This window comes from Cuculus canorus, chromosome 30 (genome assembly GCF_017976375.1).
Source record: "Cuculus canorus isolate bCucCan1 chromosome 30, bCucCan1.pri, whole genome shotgun sequence".
Taxonomy (NCBI): Eukaryota; Metazoa; Chordata; class Aves; order Cuculiformes; family Cuculidae; genus Cuculus; species Cuculus canorus.
In genome coordinates, this window is record NC_071430.1 from 1,183,761 (window position 1) to 1,207,743 (window position 23,983).

The 23,983-nt window shown below is 61.2% G+C and overlaps 1 protein-coding gene and 1 non-coding gene across 2 annotated transcripts; both read left to right on the plus strand.

Annotated features, from left to right (window-relative positions):
• Nucleotides 1-65: 65 nt before the first annotated feature.
• Nucleotides 66-22,973, plus strand: TNPO2 (transportin 2). The gene is made up of 25 exons (XM_054051721.1): nucleotides 66-81; nucleotides 956-1,080; nucleotides 2,552-2,627; nucleotides 2,742-2,891; nucleotides 4,020-4,126; nucleotides 4,217-4,350; nucleotides 5,162-5,243; nucleotides 5,358-5,480; nucleotides 6,664-6,782; nucleotides 7,875-7,935; nucleotides 9,337-9,508; nucleotides 10,559-10,711; nucleotides 10,788-11,013; nucleotides 12,421-12,592; nucleotides 13,940-14,026; nucleotides 14,687-14,794; nucleotides 16,106-16,264; nucleotides 18,658-18,745; nucleotides 18,833-18,931; nucleotides 19,715-19,810; nucleotides 19,921-19,996; nucleotides 20,891-20,990; nucleotides 21,813-21,887; nucleotides 22,000-22,108; nucleotides 22,945-22,973. Exons 2-24 carry the CDS (start codon nucleotides 982-984, stop codon nucleotides 22,105-22,107), a joined length of 2,670 nt encoding a protein of 889 aa, XP_053907696.1. The 5' UTR covers nucleotides 66-81; nucleotides 956-981; the 3' UTR covers nucleotide 22,108; nucleotides 22,945-22,973.
• LOC128849574 (small nucleolar RNA SNORD41) lies at nucleotides 12,265-12,332 on the plus strand. The gene has a single exon (XR_008447444.1). It is a non-coding gene; the product is annotated as a small nucleolar RNA SNORD41 (small nucleolar RNA).
• Nucleotides 22,974-23,983: the final 1,010 nt, after the last annotated feature.

The window sequence follows — 23,983 nt, forward strand, 5'->3', positions numbered from 1 at the left end:
CCCCCCCCCCCCGCCGCCGCCCCCCCCCCTTCCATCCCCCCCCGGAGGCCCCCGGATAACCCCCGCCCCTCCCCCCGGCAGGTACGGGGGCGGACGCGTTGGGGGGGGGGGGCGGGAGAGGCCATATTTTGGGGAGGGAGGGAGAATTGGGGGGCAAATTCTGAGGGAGGGGAGAATTGGGGGGGGGGAGGGACAGGGATGGGGGTGAAAATTGGGGGGTGTGAGAATTTGGGGGGAATTGGGGGGGACAGGGATGAGGGAGGGGAGAATTGGGGGGGTCAGGATTTGAGGGGAGAATTGGGGGGGACAGGGATGGGGGTAAATTGTGGGGGGGAATTGGGGGGTCGAGACAGGGATGGGGGTGAAAATTGAGGGGGGTGAGAATTTGGGGGGGGACAGGGATAGGGGGGCAGAATTCGGGGGGGCTGGGAAGGAAGAGAGGGAATTGGGGGGGAGGGATTGAGGGGGAAAGGTTGGAGAGGAGGGAATTTGGGATGGGAGAATGTGGGGGGCAGAGAATTGGGGGGGTTGGAAATTAAAGTGGGGTGAATTATGGGAAGGGGCGGCAGACAGGGATGGGGGGGTCAGAATTGGGGGGGGCAGGATGGAAAGGAGGGGATTGGGGATGGGAGAATTTGGGGGGGGGACACAGGGATGGGGGGGCTGGGAAGGAAGAGAGGGAATTGGGGGGGAGGGATTGGGGGGGAAAGGATGGAGAGGAGGGAATTGGGGATGGGAGAATGTGGGGGGGCAGAGAATTGGGGGGGGTTGGAAATTAAAGTGGGGTGAATTGGTGAATCGGGGGGGAGGAGAATTGGGGGGGGAGGAGAATCGGGGGGTGAATCAGCGAATAGGGGGGGCTGAGAATGGGATGGGGGAGAGTTGGTTTGGGGGGGAATGGGATCTGCTGCAGGGGGACCCCAACTTTGTTTCCTGCCCCCCCCCCCCCCCGCAGGGATCCGGGGTCTGTGCCCCCCCGCCATGGACTGGACCCCCGACGAGCAGGGCCTGCAGCAGGTCCTGCAGCTGCTCAAGGACTCGCAGTCGCCCAACACGGCCACGCAGCGCATCGTGCAGGATGTATCCTTGAGGGGGGGCACCGAGACACCCCCCCAGTGGGAATTGGGGGCACTGAGACCCATATATGGTGATTGGGGGGCACCGAGACCCCCATTGTGTTGGGTTTGGGGGCACCACGACCCACATATGGTGATTGGGGGGTGCTGAGACCCCCATTGTGTTGGGTTTGGGGGCACCACGACCCACATATGGTGATTGGGGGGTGCTTAGACCCCCATTGTGTGGGGTTTGGGGGCACTACAACCCCTGTATGGGAATTGGGGGGTGCCGAAATTCCCCCTGTGTGGGGCTTGGGGGCACCACGACCCACATTTGGTGATTGGGGGGCACCGAGACTCCCCCATAGTGGGGTTTGGGGGGCACCGAGACCCCCATATGGGAACTGGGAGCACCGTGACCCCCATATGGGAGTTGGGAGGTAGCGGAACCCCGATTGTGTGGGGTTTGGGGGCACCATGGTCCCCATATAGGGATTGGGGGGCACTGAGACTCCCCCTGTGTGGGGATTGGGGGCACCATGGCCCCCATATAGGGGTTGGGGGGCACTGAGACTCCCCCTGTGTGGGGTTTGGGGGCACCGAGACCCACATGTGGTGATTGAGATTCCTATTGTGTGGGGTTTGGGGGCACTATGACCCCCATATGGGACTTGGGGGTGCTGAGACTCCCCCCTATATGGGGATTGGGGGCACCAAGACCCCCATTATATGAGGTTTGGGGGTACCACGACCCCCATATGGTGACTGGGGGGTACCGAAAGCTCCATTGTGTGGGGTTTGGGGGCACTACAACCCCCGTATGGGAATTGGGGGGTGCCAAAACTTCTTCCATCCTCATCCCAATCTCATTTCCCGTTCCTCTCCCAATTCTGTTTCCCATTTGTGTTTCCATTTCGTTTCTCATCCCCATCTCCATCCCAATCCTAATCCCCATCCTGCTTTGCATTCTCATTCTCAGTCCAATTTTCCATCCCTGTATCCATCCTCATCCCAATCGTATTTCCCATTCCTCTCCCAGTCGTATTTCCCATTCTTCTCCCAATCCTACTTCCCATTCCTCTTTCCATTTCATTCCTCATCCTCATTTCCATCCTAATCCCAATCCTGATTCCCATCCCGCTCTGTATTCTCATTCCCAGTCCAAACCTCCATCCCTATCTCCATCCTCATCCCAATCGTATTTCCCATTCCTCTCCCAATCCGACTTCCTGTTCCTTTTTCCATTTCATTCCTCATCCTCATTTCCATCTTAATCCCAATCCTAATCTCCATCTCGCTCCGTATCCTCATTCCCAGTCCAATTCTCCATCCCTGTCTCCATTCTCATTCCATTCCTATTTCCCATTCCTGTCCCTATTCTGTTTCCCGTTCCTCTTTCCATTTCGTTCGTTATCCTAATCCCAATCCCTAATCCCAATCCCTAATCCCAATCCCTAATCCCAATCCCGTTCCGGTCCTTGACGGCACCGCAGAAGCTCAAACAGCTCAACCAGTTTCCGGACTTCAACAACTATTTGATCTTCGTGCTGACGCGTCTCAAATCCGAAGGTTTCCGGGGGGCTCCGTGGGGCCGCGGCGGTGCCGGAATTCGCCCCCGGCACTGGGGGGGCCGTGGGGGGGTGCGTCGTTCCCCCCCTTGAGCGCTTTCTCCGCCCCCTCCAGACGAGCCGACGCGGTCGCTGAGTGGTCTCATCCTCAAGAACAACGTGAAGGCGCATTTCCAGAGTTTTCCGCCGCCGGTGGCCGAGTTCATCAAACGGGAGTGTCTCAACAACATCGGCGACGCCTCCTCCCTCATCCGCGCCACCATCGGTAAAGGGACGGGGCCGTAACGAACCCCGCGCCGTAACGAACCCCCCCCGGCGATAACGAACCCCCCTGGCAATAACGAACCTCCCCCCTTCTCCATCTTCCCCCTTCCCCTCTTCCCCTTTCCTCTCTCCCCACTTTCCCTTGTCCTCCTTCTCCCTCTTCCCCCTTCTCCCTCTTCCCCTTTTCCCTCTCCCCTTTTCCCTCTCCCCTGTTTTCCCTCTTCTCCCTTCTCCCTCTTCTCCCTCTTCCCCTTTCCCCTCTCCCCCTTTTCCCCTCTCCCCCTTTCCCCTCTCCCCCTTTCCCTCCTCCCCTTTCCCCTCTCCCCCTTTCCCTCTCCCTCTTTCCCTCTTCCCTCTTTCCCTCTTCCCCCTTCCCTCTCCCTTTCCCTCTCCCCTCTTTCCCCTCTCCCCTCTTTCCCCTCTTCTCCCTTTCCCCTCTTCTCCCTTTCCCCTCTTCTCCCTTTCCCCTCTTCTCCCTTTCCCCTCTCCCCCTTCTCCCTCTCCCCTTCTCCCTCTCCCCCTTCTCCCTCTCCCCCTTCTCCCTCTCCCCCTTTCCCTCTTCCCCCTTTCCCTCTTCCCCCTTTCCCCTCTCCCTCTTTCCCTCTTCCCCCTTTTCCCGTCTTCCCCCTTTTCCCCTCTTCCCCCTTTTCCCCTCTCCCCCCTTTTCCCCTCTCCCCCCTTTTCCCCTCTCCCCCTTTCCCCTCTTCTCTCTTCCCCCTTCCCCTTCCCCCTTCCCCTTCCCCCTTTCCCCTCTTCCCCCTTTCCCCTCTTCCCCCTTTCCCCTCTCCCCCTTTCCCCTCTCCCACCTTTCTCCTCCCCCCCTTTCCCTCTTCCCCCCTTTCCCCTTTCCCCTTTCCCTCTTCCCCCTTTCCCCTTTTCCCTTTCCCTCTTCCCCCTTTTCCTTTTTCCCATTTCCCTCTTCCCCCTTTTCCTCCCCTCTCACACTCATACCCCCTCCCTCGCGTGAATCCCCCCTCCCTCGCGCGAATCCCCCCTCCCTCGCTCCAATCCCCCCTCCCTCGCTCCAATCCCCCCTCCCTCGCGCGAATCCCCCCTTCCTCGCTCCAATCCCCCCTCCCTCGCTCCAATCCCCCCCCCTCACTCTAATTCCCCCCCTCTGCGTCTGTAGGGATCCTCATCACCACCATCGCCTCCAAAGGAGAGCTCCAGATGTGGCCGGAATTGCTCCCGCAGCTCTGTAACCTCCTCAACTCCGAGGATTACAACACGTGTGAGGTGCGGGGGGGCAGATTGGGGGGCAGGGGGGGCCCCACCTATCGCTGACCCCCCCCCCCCTCCTTCCCCCCCCAAATTTCGGGCAAACAGGGGGCGTTCGGGGCCCTCCAGAAGATTTGCGAAGATTCCTCGGAGCTCCTCGATAGCGATGCCCTCAATCGACCCCTCAACGTCATGATCCCAAAGTTCCTCCAGTTCTTCAAACACTGCAGCCCCAAAATCAGGTTTGGGGGGGCCTCAGGGGGTGGATTTTTAGGGGGGGGTGTCAAAAAGCAGGGGGCGCACCGTGCTCAGAGCTGTCGGATGAGCCGAAGTGGGAAAGGAACGGATTCCATACTCGCTGCCATCCCAGCTCCATCCCATCTCCCTGATTCCTTCTCTTTGGGGTCCCCTCTCCCCATTTTTGCCCCCGGGGGGTGCAGATTTGGGCCCCCCCGGGTGGATCCGCCCCATGCTGGTGCCCCCAAATCATCTCATGGGGACCCCAAATCCAGACTGGGGTGGGAAAGGAGTTGGTTCCACGCCTGCTCCATCCCGGCTCCACCCCATCTCCCCAAATCCTTCCCCTCGGGGTCCCCTCTTCCCATTTTTGCCCGCGGGGGGGTAGATTTGAGCCCCCCCCAAGTGGATCAGCCCCATCCTGGTGCCCCCAAATCATCTCATGGGGACCCCAAGTTTGGATTGGAGTGGGAAAGGAGGTGTTTCCATGCTCGCTGCCATCCCGGCTCCATCCCATCTCCCCGATTCCTTCTCTTTGGGGTCCCCCCTCCCCATTTTTACACCGGTGGGGGGGGGGGCAGATTTGGGGGGGCAGATTTACCCCCCCCCAAGCTGATACCTCCCCCCCAGCCCATCCTTAGGTCTCCAAATCACCCCATGGGGACCCCCCGACGATCCCTGTTGCGACTTCATCCAGCACGGGGGGGTGCAGGGAGGTTTTGGGGGGGGTCTTCCCCTCACCTCATCGCTCCTCCTCGTTAACTAACGACCCCGCTGTGCCCCCCCCCTCTTAATTTGTGCCCCCCCCTCCCCCAGATCCCACGCCATCGCCTGCGTCAACCAGTTCATCATGGACCGAGCGCAGGCGCTGATGGAGAACATCGACACCTTCATCGAGGTGAGCAGATGAGTTGGGGGGACTCGGGGACACCCCCCCGCCCCCCCCCCAAAGATTTGGGTGGGGAAGCGATATGGGGGTGCCTCCCCCTTATTTTTTCCGCCCCCCCCCCAGCACCTCTTCGCGCTGGCGGTGGATGAGGACCCGGAGGTTCGCAAGAACGTGTGTCGAGCGCTGGTGATGCTCCTCGAGGTGCGCATCGACCGACTGCTGCCGCACATGCACAGCATCATCCAGGTGAGGGGGGGACGCGCCCCCACCCCCTTTTTCCGGACCTCCACCCCCTTTTTCCTGCCCCCTCCCCCTTTTTCCTGCCCCCCACCCCCATTTTCTTGACTCTCACCCCCTTTTCCTGTCCGCATGCCCTTTATTTCCATCCCCATTCCTCTTTTTTCTGCCCCAACCCCATTTTTCCTACTTTTCTCCCCCTCACCCCCTTTTCACCCCCACTTCCACCCCCACTCCATTTGCACCCCCATTTCCACTCCTCCTCACCCCATTTCACCCCCATTTCCATCCCTCCTCACCCCATTTCATCCCCTCCTCCGCTTTTCACCCCCATTTTTCCCCCTCCTCACCTCATTTTCACCCCTCATCCTATTTCCACTCCTCCTCACCCCCTTTCACCCCCACCCCATTTCACCCCCCCACCCCTTTTCACCCTCTTTTCACCCCCATTTCACCCCCACCCCCTTTTTACCGCCATTTCACCCCCCCACCCCATTTTCACCCCCATTTCCACCCCTCCTCACCCCATTTCACCCCCCACCCCCTCTTCACCCCCATTTCACCCCCCCCACCCCATTTCCACCCCCTTCACCCTCATTTCACCCCCATTTCCACCCCCCCTCACCCCCATTTCACCCCCCTCACCCCATTTTCACCTCCTTTTCACCCCCATTTCACCCCCCTACCCCATTTCACCCCCATTTCCACCCCTCCTCATCCCATTTTACCCCCATTTCACCCCCCTCACCCCATTTTCACCCCCTTTTCACCCTCATTTCACCCCCCTCACCCCCTTTCACCCCCTTTTCACCCCCATTTCACCCCCCCACCCCCTTTTCACCCCCATTTCCACTCCTCCTCACCCCATTTCACCCCCCCTCATCCCTTTTCACCCCCTTCTCACCCCATCTCACCCCCCTCACCCCATTTCACCCCCCCCACCCCCATTTCACCCCCCTCACCCCATTTTCACCCCCATTTCCACCCCTCCTCACCCCATTTCACCCCCATTTCCACCCCTCCTCACCCCATTTCACCCCCATTTCACCCCCCACCCCTTTTTTACCGCCATTTCACCCCCCCTCACCCCCATTTCACCCCCCTCACCCCATTTTCACCCCGATTTCCACCCCTCCTCATCCCATTTCACCCCCATTTCACCCCCCTCACCCCATTTTTGCCCCCCCCTCAGTACATGCTGCAGCGGACGCAGGACAGCGATGAGAACGTGGCGCTGGAGGCGTGCGAGTTCTGGCTGACGCTGGCCGAGCAGCCCGTCTGCAAGGAGGTGCTGGGCGCCCACCTCGTGCAGTGAGTCATTGGGGACCCCCCCGGGCCCCCCCAAACCATCCTGGGCCCCCCCAGACTCCCAAATTCCCTCCAAACCACGCAGACTCCCCCCCATAGTTCCCCCAGCCCATTGCAAGGAGGCGCCTACCTCATGCAGTGAGTGATTGGGGACCCCCCGAGGCCCCCCCAAACCATCCTGGGCTCCCCCCCGAACCTCAAAACCCCCTCCAGACACCCCTAAACCACACAGACCCCCCTAATTTCCCCCCAGGCCCCCCAAACCATGCAGACTCCCCCAAACCATGCAGACCCCCCCCAAAGTTCCCCCAGCTCATTGCAAGGGGGCGCCCACCTCGTGCAGTGAGTGATTGGGGACCCCCCGAGGCCCCCCCAAACCATTCTGGCCCCACCTCCAGACCCCCTCAAACCATGCAGACCCCCCAATTTTCCCCCAGACCCCCCCTAAACTATGCAGACCCCCCTAATTTCCCCCCAGGCCCCCCCAAACCACACAGCCCCCCCCTCAAAGTTCCCCCAGCCCATTGCAAGGAGGTGCACACCTCGTGCAGTGAGTGATTGGGGACCCCCCCGGGCCCCCCTAAACCATCCTGGCTCCCCCCAGATCCCCACAACCCCCTCCAGACCCCCCCAATTTCCCCCCAGACCCCCCCAAACCACACAGACCCCCCCTCAAAGTTCCCCCAGCCCATTGCAAGGAGGCGCCCACCTCCTTCAATGAGTATTTGGGGACCCCCCCCCCCCCAGCCCTTCAGGGGGTTCTCAGCCCCTCGGAGGGGGTCCCCAACTCCTCGGGGGGGTTCCCCAGTGCAGGGGAAGGGCTCCCCCCCCACCTTCCTTCCTTCTCCCACCCCCCGGGACCAGGGATGACGATAGACATTCGAATCCGGAATTCCCAGTGTGGAATGACACAGTCTGATGGTCCTGGGGGGGCCCTGTGCACCCCCTTTTCCCCCTTGTGACCCTCCCCAACCCTCAAACCACTCTGAGACTCCCCCCAAACCACCCCCCAGGCCCCTCCAAATCCTGTCACCCCCTTCCTTCCCCCCCCAGACCCCCCCCCCCAAATCCTCTCACCCCCCTGTGCCCCCCCAGGCTGATCCCTATCCTGGTGAATGGGATGAAGTACTCGGAGATCGATATCATTCTGCTGAAGGTACGGGATTGGGGGGTGCTGAGCCACCCCCCCAGTTCGGGCACTGGTTAAACTGGGAGGAACTGGGAGGAACCAGGGCTGGGGAAGGGGGGGGGGTCTCCAGGGTGGGAACTGGGGGGTACTGGGATGGGGATTGGGGGTACTGGGATGGGAACTGGGGGGTACTGGGATGGGGATTGGGGGGATCCCCAGGGCGGGAACTGGGGGGTACTGGGATGGGGACTGGGGGGATCCCCAGGGTGGGAATTGGGGGGTACTGGCACAGGGATTGAGGGTTATTGGGATGGGAACTGGGGGGTACTGGGATGGGAATTGGGGGGTACTGGGATGGGGATTGGGGGAATCCCCAGGGTGGTAACTGGGGGTACTGGGATGGGAATTTGGAGGTACTGGGATGGAATTGAGGGGTACTGGGATGGGACTTGGGAGGTATTGGGATTGAATTAGGGGTACTGGGATAGGAACTGGGGGGTACTGGGATGGGGATTGGGGGTACTGGGACGGGAACTGGGGGGGGGACTGGGATGGAATTGGGGGGGATCCCCAGGGTGGGAACTGGGGGAATCCCAGAGTGGGAATTTGGGGGTCCTGGGACAGGAATTGGGGGGATCCCCAAGGTGGGAACCGGAGGGATCCATGGGCAGGGAATCGGGGTGATCCCAGGGTGGGAATGGGGGGGTCCTGGGGTGGGAATCGGAGGGGATCCCCAAGATGGGACTTGGAGGGGATCCCCAAGATGGGACTTGGAGGGGATCCTGTGGTGGGAATCAGGGATGAGCCCATGGTGGGAATTGGGGACGATCCCGAGGTGGGAATTGGGGACGATGGGGACGATCCCGAGGTGGGAATCAGGGACGATCCCGAGGTGAGAATCGGGGACGATCCCGTGGTGAGAATCGGGGATGATCCCGGGGTGGGAATCCGGAACGATCCCGTGGTGGGAATTGGGGATGATCTCAAGGTGGGAATCAGGGATGATCCCGGGGTGGGAATCGGGGACGATCCCGAGATGAGAATTGGGGACGATGGGGACGATCCCGAGGTGGGAATTGGGGACGATCCCGGGGTGGGAATCGGGGACGATCCCGGGGTGAGAATCGGGGATGATCCCGAGGTGGGAATCAGAGACGATCCCGGGTGGGAATCGGGGATGATCCCGAGGTGGGAATCAGAGACGATCCCGGGTGGGAATCGGGGATGATCCCGAGGTGGGAATCGGGGACGATCCTATGGTGGGAATCGGGGACGATCCCGGGTGGGAATCAGAGACGATCCCGGGTGGGAATCGGGGACGATCCCGAGATGGGAATTGGGGACGATCCCGGGTGGGAATCAGAGACGATCCCGGGTGGGAATCGGGGACGATCCCGGGTGGGAACCGGAGGCGCTGTCTCTCCGCAGGGCGACGTGGAGGAGGACGAGGCGGTGCCGGACAGCGAGCAGGACATCAAACCGCGCTTCCATAAGTCGCGTACGGTGACGCTGCAGCACGAGGAGGAGCGGCCGCCGGAGCGCGACGACGCCGACGACGAGGACGACGACGATGACGATACGCTCTCCGACTGGAACCTGCGTACGGATCCTCCGGCATCCCCGCGCCCGTCCCGCCCCGAGGTGCCCGCTCCGGCGGGATCCACCCCGATCCCCCCCTGCTCCGCTGGGATCGATCCCCGTTCCTGCGCCGTTGGGATCGGACACGTTCGCTGTCTCCGATCCCGTGGGATCAATCCCATTCCTGCTCTGTCGGGATTAATCCCATTCCCTGTGCCCACCCTGGTGGGATCCATCCTGATCCACATTCCTGCTCCACCGGGATCGATCCCATTCCTGCTCCCTCGGGATCAATCCTGTTCCCTGCGCCCACTCTGGTGGGATCCATCCTGATTCACGTTCCTGCTCCACTGGGATCGATCCCGTTCCCTATTCCCGCTCTGGTGGGGTCGATCCTGTTCTCCGTTCCTGCTCCACTGGGATCGATCCCATTCCCTGTGCTCACCCTGGTCAGGTCAATCCTGTCCACCGTTCCTTGTCCATCAGGATTGATCCCGTTCCCCATTCCTGCTCCATCAGGATCAATCCTGTTCCTCGTTCCTGCTTGGTGGGATCGATCCTGTTCCCCATTCCTGCTCCATCCGGATTGATCCCATTCCCCCCTCCTGCTCCACTGGGATTGATCCTGTTCCCTGTTCCTGCTCCATCAGGATCGACCTCGTTCTCCATTCCTGTTCTGTTGGGATCGATCCCATTCCTGCTCTGTGGGGATCAATCCTGTTCCCCTTTCCTACTCCATTGGGATCACTCTTGTTCTCCATTCTTACTCTATTGGGATTGACCTTATTCTCTGTTCCCATTCCATCGGGATCGATCCTGTCCCCGTTCCATCGGGATCAATCCCGTTCCTGCTCCATCGGGATCGATCCTGTCCCCGTTCCATCAGGATTGTTCCCGTTCCTGCTCCATCGGGATCGATCCTGTCCCCGTTCCATCGGGATCAATCCCGTTCCTGCTCGATTGGGATCAATCCTGTCCCTGTTCTGTTGGGACCGGCCCCGTTCCTGCTCCATCGGGATCGATCCTGTCCCCGTTCCATCGGGATCGACCCCTCTCCCGTTTCCTCCCGCAGGGAAGTGCTCGGCGGCGGCGTTGGACGTTTTGGCCAACGTCTTCCGGGAAGAGCTATTACCGCATCTCCTTCCGCTACTTAAGGAACTGCTTTTCCACCCGGAATGGGTGATTAAGGAATCGGGAATCCTGGTGCTGGGCGCCATCGCCGAAGGTGGGTGTTGCCGGAAAAGCGCGAGCGCGGCCGGGAATGGCGCTCGGAGCTCTGAAGGCGTTTCCGTTGGCCGCAGGCTGCATGCAGGGGATGGTGCCGTATCTACCGGAGCTCATCCCGCACCTCATCCGGTGTCTGGCGGATAAGAAGGCGCTGGTGCGCTCCATCGCCTGTTGGACGCTGAGCCGTTACGCTCATTGGGTGGTGGGACAACCGCCGGACCTCTACCTCAAACCCCTCATGACCGAACTGCTGCAGCGCGTCCTCGACGGCAACAAACGCGTCCAGGAGGCAGCGTGCAGGTACGGGGGCGACTGGGGGGTCAACCGGGGCCATTCGGGGGTCAATCGGGGCCATTCGGGGGTCAATGGGGGCGACTGGGGGGTCAACCGGCGCCATTCGGGGGTCAATCGGGGCAATTGGGGGAACAACCGGGGCCATTTGGGGGTCAATCGGGGCGATTGGGGGACAACTGGGGCGATTGGGGGGACAATTGGGGCGACTGGGGGACAACTGGGGCCATTCGGGGGTCAATCGGGGCGATTGGGGGAACAACCGGGGCCATTTGGGGGTCAATTGGGGCGATTGGGGGGACAATCGGGGCCATTTCGGGGTCAATTGGGGCGATTGGGGGTCAACCGGGGCCATTTGGGGGTCAACCGGGGCGATTTGGGGACAACCGGGGCCATTTGGGGGTCAATCGGGGCCATTTGGGGGTCAATTGGGGCGATTGGGGGTCAACCGGGGCCATTTGTGGGTCAATCGGGGTGATTGGGGGTCAATCGGCGCAATTGGGGGGACAATCGGGGCCATTTGGGGGTCAACCGGGACAATTTGGGGTCAATCGGGGCAATTTGGGGTCAATCGGGGCCATTTGGGGGTCAATCGGGGCGATTTGGGGTCAATCGGGACACTTTTGGGGTCAATTGGGGCACTTTATGGTCAGTTGGGCCACTTTTGGGGTCAGTTGGGGCAATTTTGGGGTCAATTGGGGCACTTTTGGGGTCAATTGGGGCACTTTTGGGGTCAGTCGGGGCACTTTTGGGGTCAATTGGGGCCATTTGGGGGTCAATTGGGTCATTTTGGGGTCAGTTGGGGCAATTTTGGGGACAACTGGGGAAATTTTGGGGTCAGTTGGGTCATTTTGGGGTCAATCAGGACGCTTTTGGGGTCAATTGGGCAATTTTGGGGTCAGCTGAGGAACTTTTGGGGTCAATTGGGGCACTTATGGGGTCTGTCAGGGCCCTTTTGAGGTCAATTGGGCCACTTTTGGGGTCAGTCGGGGCAATTTTGGGGACAACTGGGGCAATTTGGGGGTCAGTTGGGTCATTTTGGGGTCAATTGTGCCACTTTGGGGGTCAGTTGTGCCACTTTTGGGGTCATTTGGGCACTTTTAAGGTCAATTGGACCACTTTTGGTGTCAGTTGTGCCACTTTTGGGGTCAGTCGGGGCACTTTTGGGGTCAATTGGGGCAATTTGGGGGTCATTTGGGCACTTTTGGGGTCCGTTGTGCCACTTTGGGGTCCGTTGGGGCCCTTTTGGAGCGGATCCCTCCGGGTGTGATGACTCCGGTGCTGCCTGAGCTGCTGTGATGCTGCTGTATTCGTACTGTCTGACCCGGAGGGGGATCCCCACCTCAGTTCTGGGGGTCCCACCTCGGGTTTTTGGGGGTGCTCCTGACCCCGTGTGTGTCCCCCCCTCCGCCGCAGCGCCTTCGCCACTCTGGAGGAGGAGGCGTGCACGGAGTTGGTGCCGTACCTGAGCTTCATCCTCGACACCCTCGTCTTCGCCTTCGGGAAGTACCAACACAAGAATCTGCTCATCCTCTACGACGCCATCGGGACGTTGGCCGACTCCGTGGGGCACCACCTCAACCAGCCCGTACGAGGGGGTCCCCAAATCCCTCACGGGGTCCCCAACTCCTCAGAAGGGTCCTCAGTTCCTTGAGGGGGGTCCCCAAGTCCTTCCTGGAGTTCTCAGGTCTTGGAGGTTCCTTCTTCCTCACTCCAACCTTGATCTTGGCCGACTCTGTAGGGCACCACCTCAACCAGCCCGTACGGGGGGGTCCCCAACCTCTCAAGGGGGTCCCCAACTCCTTGAGGGGGGGTCCCCAAGTCCTTCCTGGAGTTCTCAGGTCTTGGAGGTTCCTTCTTCCTCACTCCAACCTTGATCTTGGCCGACTCTGTAGGGCACCACCTCAACCAGCCCGTACGGGGGGGTCCCCAACTCCCTCATGGGGTCCCCAACCTCTAAAGGGAGTCCTCAACTCCTTGAGGGGGGTCCCCAACTCCTCAGAAGGGTCCTCAGTTCCTTGAGGGGGGTCCCCAAGTCCTTCCTGGAGTCCTCAGGTCTTGGAGGTTCCTTCTTCCTCACTCCGATCTTGATCTCGGCCGACTCTGTGGGGCACCACCTCAACCAGCCCGTACGGGGGGGTCCCCAACTCCTCAGGGGGTCCCCAACTCCTCAGAAGGGTCCTCAGTTCCTTGAGGGGGGTCCCCAAGTCCTTCCTGGAGTTCTCAGGTCTTGGAGGTTCCTTCTTCCTCACTCCAACCTTGATCTTGGCCGACTCCGTAGGGCACCACCTCAACCAGCCCGTACGGGGGGGTCCCCAACCTCTAAGGGGCTCCCCAACCTCTTGGGGGGGTCCCCAACTCCTTGAGGGGGGTCCCCAAGTCCTCAGAAGGGTCCTCAGTTCCTTGAGGGGGGTCCCCAAGTCCTTCCTGGAGTCCTCAGGTCTTGGAGGTTCCTTCTTCCTCACTCCGACCTTGATCGTTGCCAACTCCATGGGGCACCACCTCAAGCAGCCCATATGTGGGGGTCCCCAACTCCTCGGGGGGGTCCCCAACCTCTCAGGGGTGTTCCCAACCTCTCAGGGGGGTCCCCAACTCCTTGAGGGGGTCCCCAATTCCTCCCCCCCATCTTTGGGACCGATGATGACGACAGACATTCGAATGCTGATGTCCCAGTGTGGAACTCAATGGTCTGACGGTCCCGGGGGGGTCCCCTCACCCACTGCCCCCCTGGTGTCCCCCCAGAAACTGATGCCCCCCCAGTTTACCCCCCCAGGAGATCACCCAGAACCTGGTGCCCCCCATATTTTGCCCCATATTCCCCCCCCCAAACTGATGCCCCCCTATCTTGCCCCATAGCCCCCCCAGAAGCTGATGCCCCCCTTTTGCCCCCCCCTTTTGCCCCCCCAGAACCTGATGCCCCCCTTTTTCCCCCCAGGAATACATCCAGAAGCTGATGCCGCCCCTGATCCAGAAATGGAACGAACTGAAGGACGAAGACAAAGACCTCTTCCCACTGCTGGAGGTTTGGGGGGGCCGTGAGGGTTTGGGGGGGCTGCAAGGGTGGTTTTGGGGGGGGCTGCAGTGCTTTGGGGGGGTCTGCAGGGGTCTGTGGGGTTTTAGGGGGGCTGCAGGGGTTTGGGGGGGCTGCAGGGGTTTGGGGGAGGTTTGGGGGGGGATGTGGGGGGGCTGTGGGGGTTAGGGGGGCTGCAGGGGCGGTTTTGGGGGGTCTGTGGGGGGACTGCAGGGGTTTGGGGGGGCTGTGGGGGGTTTAGGGGTGGTGCAGGGGGTTTGGGGGTGCTGCAGGGGGTTTGGAGAGTTGCGGGGGTGGTTTTGTGGGGGGCTGCAGTCGTTTGTGGGGAGCTGCAGTGGTTTGGGGGGGGCTGCAGGGGTCTGCGGGGTTTTTGGGGGGCTGCAGGGGTTTGTGGGGGGCTTCAGGGGTTTGGGGGGGCTGTGGAGGGTTTAGGGGTGGTGCAGGGGTTTGGGGGAGGTTTGGGGGGCTGCAGGGGTTTGGGGGGCTGCAAGGTTTGGGGGAGGTTTGGGTGGGCTGTGAGGAGTTTGGGGGGGCTGCAGAGGGGGTTGGGGGGGTTTAGGGGTGGTACAGGGGTTTGGGGGGGTGTGGGGGCTGCAGAGGCGTTTAGGGGGGCTGCAGGGGTTTGGGGGTGACCCCCCCCGTCCCCCGCAGTGCCTCTCGTCGGTGGCCACAGCGCTGCAGAGTGGGTTTCTGCCCTACTGCGAGCCCGTCTACCAGCGCTGCGTCACTCTCGTCCAGAAGACACTGACACACGCCATGGTGAGGGGACGCCGCCGTGGGGCGGGAAATGACCGCCGTGGGGCGGGAAGAGACCGCTGTGGGGCGGGAAGTGACCTCTGTGGGGCGGGAAGTGACCGCCGTGGGGTGGGAAAACCCCTCTATGGGGCACTGCCAAACTGTTGTGGGGCACTAAACCCCCTCTATGGGGCACTAAGCCCACTCTATAGGGCAGTAACCCCCTCTATGGGGCAGTACCCCCCCTCTATGGGGCACTAAACCCCCTCTATGGGGCAATAACCCCCCTCTATGGGGCACTAAACCCCCTCTATGGGGCAGTACCCCCTTCTATGGGGCAGTAAACCCCCTCTGTGGGGCAGTAAACCCCCTCTGTGGGGCAATAAACCTCTCTATGGGGCAGTACCCTCTGTCTATGGGGCAGTAACCCCCTCTGTGGGACAGTACCTCCCCTCTATGGGTCAGTACCCCCCTCTGTGGGGCACTAAACCCCCTCCATGGGGCAGTAACCCCCTCTGTGGGGCAGTACCCCCCCTCTATGGGGCAGTAACCCCCCTCTATGGGGCAGTAACCTCCTCTATGGGGCAGTACCCCCCCTCTATGGTGCAGTAACCCCCTCTATGGGGCAATAACCCCCCTCTATGGGGCAGTAACCTCCTCTATGGGGCAGTACCCCCCCTCTATGGGGCAGTACCCCCCCTCTATGGGGCAGTACCCCACGTCTATGGGGCAATAACCCCCCTCTATGGGGCAGTAACCCCCTCTATGGGGCACTACCCCCCTCTATGGGTCAGTACCCCCCGTCTGTGGGGCAGTAACGCTATCCGTGGGTCAGTACCCCCCGTCTATGGGGCAGTAACGCTATCCGTGGGGCAGTACCCCCCGTCTGTGGGGCAGTAACGCTATCCGTGGGGCAGTACCCCCCGTCTGTGGGGCAGTAACGCTATCCGTGGGGCAGTACCCCCCGTCTATGGGGCAGTAACGCTATCCGTGGGGCAGTACCCCCCGTCTATGGGGCAGTAACGCTATCCGTGGGTCAGTACCCCCCGTCTATGGGGCAGTAACGCTGTCCGTGGGGCAGTACCCCCCGTCTATGGGGCAGTAACGCTATCCGTGGGTCAGTACCCCCCGTCTATGGGGCAGTAACGCTGTCCGTGGGGCAGTACCCCCCGTCTATGGGGCAGTAACCCCCTCTATGGGTCAGTACCCCCCGTCTGTGGGGCAGTAACGCTATCCGTGGGTCAGTACCCCCCGTCTATGGGGCAGTACCGCTATCCGTGGGGCAGTACCCCCCGTCTATGGGGCAGTAACGCTATCCGTGGGGCTGCCCCACAGCTGTACTCGCAGCAGCCGGAGCGCGTCGAGGCTCCCGATAAGGATTTCATGATTGTGGCTCTGGATCTGCTGAGCGGCCTCGCGGAGGGCCTCGGGGGCCACGTGGAGCAGCTCGTGGCGCGCAGCAACGTCATGAGCCTCCTCTTCCAGTGCATGCAGGTACCCCAAAACCACAGCGACACCCCAAAAACACAGGGACCCCCCACAAACTCCTCTGGGACCCCCAAAACCACAGGGACCCCCCCAAAACCCCCTAAGAACCCCCCCAAGGATCCCCCAAACCAACGTCATGAGCCTCCTCCTCCAGTGCATGCAGGTACCCCAAAACCACAGCGACACCCCAAAAACACAGGGACCCCCCACAAACTCCTCTGGGACCCCCAAAACCACAGGGACCCCCCCAAAACCCCCTAAGAACCACCCCAAGGATCCCCCAAGCCAACGTCATGAGCCTCCTCTTCCAGTGCATGCAGGTACCCCAAAAACACAGCGACCCCCACAAACTCCTCTGGGACCCCCAAAACCACAGGGCCCCCCCAAAACCACAGGAATCCCCCCCCAAACTCCCCAAGGATCCCCCAAACCAACGTCATGAGCCTCCTCCTCCAGTGCATGCAGGTACCCCAAAAACACAGGGGTCCCCCCAAAAACACAGTGACCCCCTGAACCCACCCCAAACCCCCCAAGAACCCTCCCAAGGATCCCCCAAGCCAACGTCATGAGCCGCCTCTTCCAATGCATGCAGGTACCCCAAAAACAGCCGCACCCCAAAAACACACCCACAGGACACCCCAAAAGCACAGCGACCCCCCAAAAACACAGGGACCCCCAAACCCCCTAAGAACCCCCCTAAGGATCCCCCAAATGCCTCCCAATGATCCCCCAAACCAACATCATGGGGCTCCTCTTCCAGTGCATGCAGGTACCCCAAAAACACAGCGACACCCCAAAAACCCAACCCCGGGACACCCCTAAAACACAGCGACCCCCACAAACTCCTCTGGGACCCCCAAAACCACAGGGCCCCCCCAAAACCACAGGTACCCCCCCCCGAACCCTCTAAGAACCCCCTCAAGGATCCCCCAAACCATTGTCATGAGCCCCCTCTGCCAGTGCATGCAGGTACCCCAAAAACACAGCGACACCCCAAAACCCCCCAGGGACACCCCAAAAACACAGGGACCTCCCCCCAAAACCCCCTAAGAACGACCCCAAGGATCCCCCAAACCCCTCCCAAGGATCCCCCAAACCATCATGAGCCTTCTCTGCCACCCCTCTAAACCCCCTGGGACCCCCCAGGCCCCCCAATTTTCCCCCTAAGCCCCCCCAGTTCCCCTCAAAACTGACCCTGGGACCCCCCCCGGACCCCTCTAAACCCTCTAGGACCCCCCCCCAGGGCCCCCCCAAAATCCCTCTAAACCCCCGGGACCCCCCCAGGCCCCTCTAAATCCCCCGGGACCCCCCCAGACCCCCCTCAACTGGTGCTGAGAACCCCTCATTTCCCCCTGGGACCCTCAAACCTGCTCGGGGACCCCCCAAAACTGACCCTGGGACCCCCCCCAGACCCTCTAAACCCTGTAGGACCCCCCCAGGGCCCCCCCAAAATCCCTCTAAACCCCTGGGACCCCCCACAGGCTCCCCCCAACTGGTTGTGAGAACCCCTCATTTTTCCCTGGGACCCTCAAACCTGCTCAGGGACCCCCCAAACCCCCCAAAACTGACCCTGGGACCCCCCCAGACCCCCCTCAGCTGGTCCTGAGAACCCCTCATTTCTCCCTGGGACCCTCAAACCTGCTTGGGGACCCCCCCAAACCCCCCAAACTGACCCTGGGACCCCCCCCGGACCCCCCCAGACCCCCCTCAACTGGTCTTGGGAGCCCCTCATGTCTCCCTGGGACCCTCAAACCTGCTCGGGGACCCCCCAAAACTGACCCTGGGGACCCCCTGGACCCCTCTAAACCCCCAGGACCCCCCCAGACCCCCCTCAACTGGTCCTGAGAACCCCTCATTTCCCCGGGGACCCTCAAACTTGCTCGGGGACCCCTCAAACCCCCCAAAACTGACCCTGGGACCCCCCCAGACTCCCCTCAACTGGTCTTGGGAGCCCCTCATTTCTCCCTGGGACCCTCAAACCTGCTCGGGGACCCCCCAAACCCCCCAAACTGACCCTGGGACCCCCCCCGGACCCCCCCAGACCCCCCTCAACTGGTCTTGGGAGCCCCTCATGTCTCCCTGGGACCCTCAAACCTGCTCGGGGACCCCCCAAAACTGACCCTGGGGACCCCCTGGACCCCTCTAAACCCCCAGGACCCCCCCAGACCCCCCTCAACTGGTCCTGAGAACCCCTCATTTCCCCGGGGACCCTCAAACTTGCTCGGGGACCCCTCAAACCCCCCAAAACTGACCCTGGGACCCCCCCAGACCCCCCTCAACTGGTCCTGAGAACCCCTCATTTCTCCCTGGGACCCTCAAACCTGCTCGGGGACCCCCCAAGCTGACGCTGGGACCCCCCCGGAGCCCCCCAAAACGTTTGTGCCCCCCTTTTTCGGCAGGACTCGATGCCCGAGGTGCGACAGAGCTCCTTCGCGCTGTTGGGTGATCTGACCAAGGCGTGTTTCCTGCACGTCAAACCCTGCATCGGTGAGGTTTTGGGGGGTCACGACACCCCAAAATAGGGCTGGGGGGGGGTCCCCAACTCACCGTGACCCCCCCCGACCCCTTCCTCAGCTGAGTTTATGCCCATCTTGGGCACCAACCTGAACCCCGAGTTTATCTCCGTCTGCAACAACGCGACTTGGGCCATCGGCGAGATCTGCATGCAGATGGGTGAGCACCCCAAAAACTGTCCTGACACCCCAAAAAAATCTGCCCTGGTACCCCAAAAACTGTCCTGGCACCCCAAAAATCTGCCCTGGTACCCCAAAATTTATCCTGATCCCCCCAAAGCAGCCCCAGCAGCCTCTAAAGAAGCCTTAATGCCCCCCGAAACAGCCCTGGCACCCCCAAATCCAGACCCGGCACCCTCAAAACAGCCCTGAACCCCCCAAAAAGAGCCCTGACATCCCCTCCCCCATGCCGAGAAACAGCCCCGGCACCCCCAAATCCAGACTGCCCCCCCCAAAAACTGCCCTGACACCTGCAAAAACTGCCTGACACCCCCAAAACAGCCCCCGACACCCCCAAAACAGTCCCCAACCCCTCTGACACCCCCAAAACAGCCCCCAATCCCCCCTGACACCCCCAAAACAGCCTACAATCCCCTCTGACACCCCAAAACAGCCCTTAACACTCCCCTGAAACCCCCAGAACAGCCCCCGACACCCCCAAAACAGCCCCCAATCCCCCCTGAAGCCCCAAAACAGCCCCTGAGCCCCCCAAAACAGCCTCTAACCCCCCCGACACCCCCAAAACAGCGCCAGACACCCCCAAAACAACCCCCAATCCCCCCTGACACCCCCAAAACAGCCCGCAATCCCCCCTGACACCCCCAAAACAGCCCCTAATACCCCCTGAAACCCCCAAACCAGCCCCCAACCCCCCGCAAGACTCCATAGCCCCCCCAAATCCACCCCCCTGACCCCCCCACTTGTCTTCCCCCCCCCCCCCCAGGGTCTGAGATGCAGCCCTACGTCCCAATGGTTTTGTCCAACCTGGTGGAGATCATCAACCGCCCCAACACCCCCAAAACGCTGCTGGAAAACACCGGTGAGGCTGAAGGGGGGGGCACAGACACCCCCAAACTGGGGTTTTGGGGTGAGGGGGGAGCCCTTTGGGGGTTTTCCACTCCCCCCAAAACCCACCTCCGTCCTTCGCAGCCATCACCATCGGGCGCTTGGGCTTCGTCTGCCCCCAGGAGGTGGCTCCGATGCTCCAGCAGTTCATCCGGCCTTGGTGAGGTTTTGGGGGGCAGGGGGGCAGTTTTGGGGGTGCAGGGGGGCATTTTGAGGCTGCAGGGGGGGCAGTTTGGGGCTTCCAGCCCCAATATGGGGCTGTTTTCGGGTGCAGGGGGGCAGTTTGGGGGTGTATGGGGGCAGTTTGGGGGTTCCAGCCCTGCCATGGGGCAGTTTTGGGGTGCAGGGGGGCAGTTTTGGGGGTGCAGGGGGCATTTTAGCAGTGCAGGGGGGCAGTTTGGGGGTTCCAGTCCCGCCATGGGGCAGTTTTGGGGTGCCGGGGGTCAGTTTTAGGGGTACAGGGGGGCAGTTTGGGGGTTCCAGCCCCGCCATTGGGCAGTTTTGGAGTGCAGGGGTTCAGTTTTAGGGGTGCAGGGGGGCAGTTTGGGGGTTCCAGCCCTACCATGGGGCAGTTTTGGGGTGCAGGGGGGTAGTTTTGGGGGTGCAGGGGGCATTTTAGGGGTACAGGGGGGCAGTTTAGGGGTTCCAGCCCCACCATGGGGCAGTTTTGGAGTGCAGGGGGTCAGTTTTAGGGGTGCAGGGGGGCAGTTTGGGGGTTCCAGCCCCACCATGGGGCAGTTTTGGGGTGCAGGGGGTCAGTTTTAGGGGTACAGGGGGGCAGTTTAGGGGTTCCAGCCCCACCATGGGGCAGTTTTGGAGTGCAGGGGCTCAGTCTTAGGGGTACAGGGGGGCAGTTTGGGGGTGCAGGAGGCATTTTGGGGGTTCCAGCCCCACCATGGGGCAGTTTTGGAGTGCAGGGGCTCAGTTTTAGGGGTGCAGGGGGGCAGTTTAGGGGTTCCAGCCCCACCATGGGGCAGTTTTGGGGTGCAGGGGGGGCAGTTTTGGGGGGCTCCTGCTCCCTGATGTTCTGTCGTTCCCCCCCAAACCCAAATAGGTGCACATCACTGCGCAACATCCGCGATAACGAAGAGAAGGATTCGGCGTTCCGGGGGATCTGTGTCATGATCGGGGTGAACCCCGGGGGGGTCGTGCAGGTACGGGGGGACCCCAAAATTGGGAGGGGGCCCCAAAAATTGGGGGGGGCGTTCTCTTCTTGGGGTGATTTCTCTTTTTTGGGGGGGCACCTCCTTTTTGGGGGGGGGCATCTCCTTTTTGGGGTGTTTCTCTCTTTTGAGGGGGGCACCTCCTTTATGGGGTGTTCCTCCTTTTTTGGGGGGGCACTTCCTTTATGGGGTGTTTCTCTTTTTTGGGGGGGCACCTCCTTTTTGGGGTAGTTTTTCTTTTTTGGGGGGGGCACCTCCTTTATGGGGTGTTTCTCTCTTTTTTGGGGAGGCACCTCCTTTTTGGGGTGTTTCTCCCTTTTGGGGGGGCACCTCCTTTTTGGGGTGTTTCTCTCTTTTGGGGGGGGCACCTCCTTTATGGGGTGTTCCTCCTTTTTTGGGGGGGGCACTTCCTTTATGGGGTGTTTCTCTTTTTTGGGGGGGCACCTCCTTTATGGGGTGTTTCTCTCTTTTAGGGGGGGCGCCTCCTTTTTGGGGTGTTTCTCTCTTTTTTGGGGGGGCACCTCCTTTATGGGGTGTTCCTCTCTTTTGGGGGGGGCACCTCCTTTATGGGGTGTTTCTTTTTTTGGGGGGGGCACCACCTTTTTGGGGTGTTTCCCTTTTTTGGGGGGGGCACCTCCTTTTTGGAGTGGTTTTTCTTTTTGGGGAGGTTTTAGGGGGTGGAATTTTGGGGTGGGGGTCCCCAAATTGGGGCATTCCCTACCTCAACCCCCCCCTTTTTTTTCCCCCCTCCCCTTTTTGCCCAACCCCCCCTTTTTGCCCCCCACCCCCCCTTTTTTTTACCCCCCCCCCCAGGATTTCATCTTCTTCTGCGACGCCGTCGCCTCCTGGGTGAGCCCCAAAGATGATCTGCGCGAGATGTTCTATAAGGTAAAAACAAAAAGGGGGGGCTCAGGGCACCCCAAAACCCCAAAAAAGGGGGAGAAGGAGGGATATAGGGGTGTCAGGAGCCCCCCCCTAATTTTTAACCCCCCCAAAAAAGATCCTTCAGGGCTTCAAAGCACAGGTGGGAGAGGAGAATTGGCAGCATTTCGCCGAGCAGTTCCCCCCTCTGCTCAAAGAGCGACTGGCGGCGTTCTACGGTGTCTGAGGTGGGGGGGCAGCACCCCAAAACCACCCCCTGAACCCCAAAATAACCCCTGGGCCCCCCCCGATACCCAAAACACCCCAAAACCACCCCAAAACCACCTCAAAACATCACTCAAACACTCCAAAACCACCACTCAAACACTCCCAAGTTCTATGCTGGGGGGGGGAGCACCCCAAAAACACCCCCTGAACCCCAAAATAACCCCTGAGCCCCCCCCGATACCCAAAACCCTCCGAAAACACCCCACAACACCACTCAAACTCCCCAAAAACATACCTCGAGCACCTCAAGTTCTACGTTGGGGGGGGGACAGCACCCCAAAAACACCCCCAGACCTCCCCTGAACCCCAAAATAAGCCCTGAGCCCCCCCGATACCCAAAACACCCCGAAAACACCTCAAAACACCCCAAAACATCACTCAAACACTCCAAAACCACCACTCAAACACTCCAAGTTCTATGCTGGGGGGGGGGGCAGCACCCCAAAAACACCCCCTGAACCCCAAAATAACCCCTGAGCCCCCCCTGAACCCCAAAATCCCCACCTGCACCCCAAAATACACCTCAAACACCCCAAAAACACCCCCAGAACCCTTCCCGAACCCCAAATCACCCTCTGTCCCCCCCAGCCACCCAACTGCCCCCCAAAACACCCCCTTTCACCCCAAAACCACCCCCTTCACCCCTCCCCGAACCCCCAAACCCACCTCCAGTCCCCCCAAAACACCTCCCAACCCCCCCACCTCCCCTCCCCTGGGCTGACTTTTGGGGAGGAGGGGGGGCTGCACCCCACAAAGTGCTCCCCCCCAATATCCCCCCCCCCTCCTTTCCCCACAGGTCATCCAGGAGCATCGCCCCCCCCCCCCCCCCAAAAAAAAAGGGGGGGTTCGGGGGGGGCAAAGTGCGGCGTGTGTGTCCCCCCCCCCAACATCATCTTCACCCCTGGGAGGGGGGGTTAAATAGAGGGGGGGGGGACCCCAAAACCCGGGGGGGGGTGGGGCACAAACTGGGGCCAAACCTGGGGGGTGGGGTGGGGGGGCCCCTCCTTTCCCACACTCCCCCCCCCCCAAAAAAAAGGGGGGGTTCGGGGGGGGTCAAAGTGCGGCGTGTGTGTCCACCCCCCCCAACATCATCTTCACCCCTGGGAGGGGGGTGATAAATGGGGGGGGGGACCCCAAAACCGGGGGGAGGGCACAAACTGGGGGGGCCCCTCTTTTTCCTTTCCCCCCCCCCCAAATTAACCCTATGGGACCCGGGGGGGGGGGGGGCGTTCCTGGTGTTTTATTGCCCCCATTTTTCCCCGTTTGTGCCGGTTTTTTACCGGGGGGGTCGGGGGGGGTCGGGAGGGAGGGAGGGGGGAGGTTTGGGGGTGCTGCCCCCCCCTCCTTTTTCAACCCCCCCCCCCAAAGTCCTGATCGGTAAAAAACCATTGTGACCGTGAGACGCTGCGGCTCTTATTGGGGGGGCGGGGGGGCTCCCAGTTCACCCCCAGTTCCCCCGTCTTCATCTTAGTTCATCCCAGTTGCCCCCAGTTCATCCCAGTTCCCCTCCACTTCATCCCAGTTCATCCCAGTTCCCCCACCTCCATCCCAGTTCCCCCCATCTCCATCCCAGTTCCCCCCATCTCCATCCCAGTTTCCCCCCACTTCATCCCAGTTCATCCCAGTTCCCCCCATCTCCATCCCAGTTCCCCCAACTTCATCCCAGTTTCCCTCATCTCCATCCCAGTTCCCCCCATCGTCATCCCAGTTCCCTCCAGTTCATCCCAGTTCCCCTATCTTCATCCCAGTTTCCCTCCACTTCATCCCAGTTCATCCCAGTTCCCCCATCTTCATCCCAGTTTCCCTCCACTTCATCCCAGTTCATCCCAGTTCTC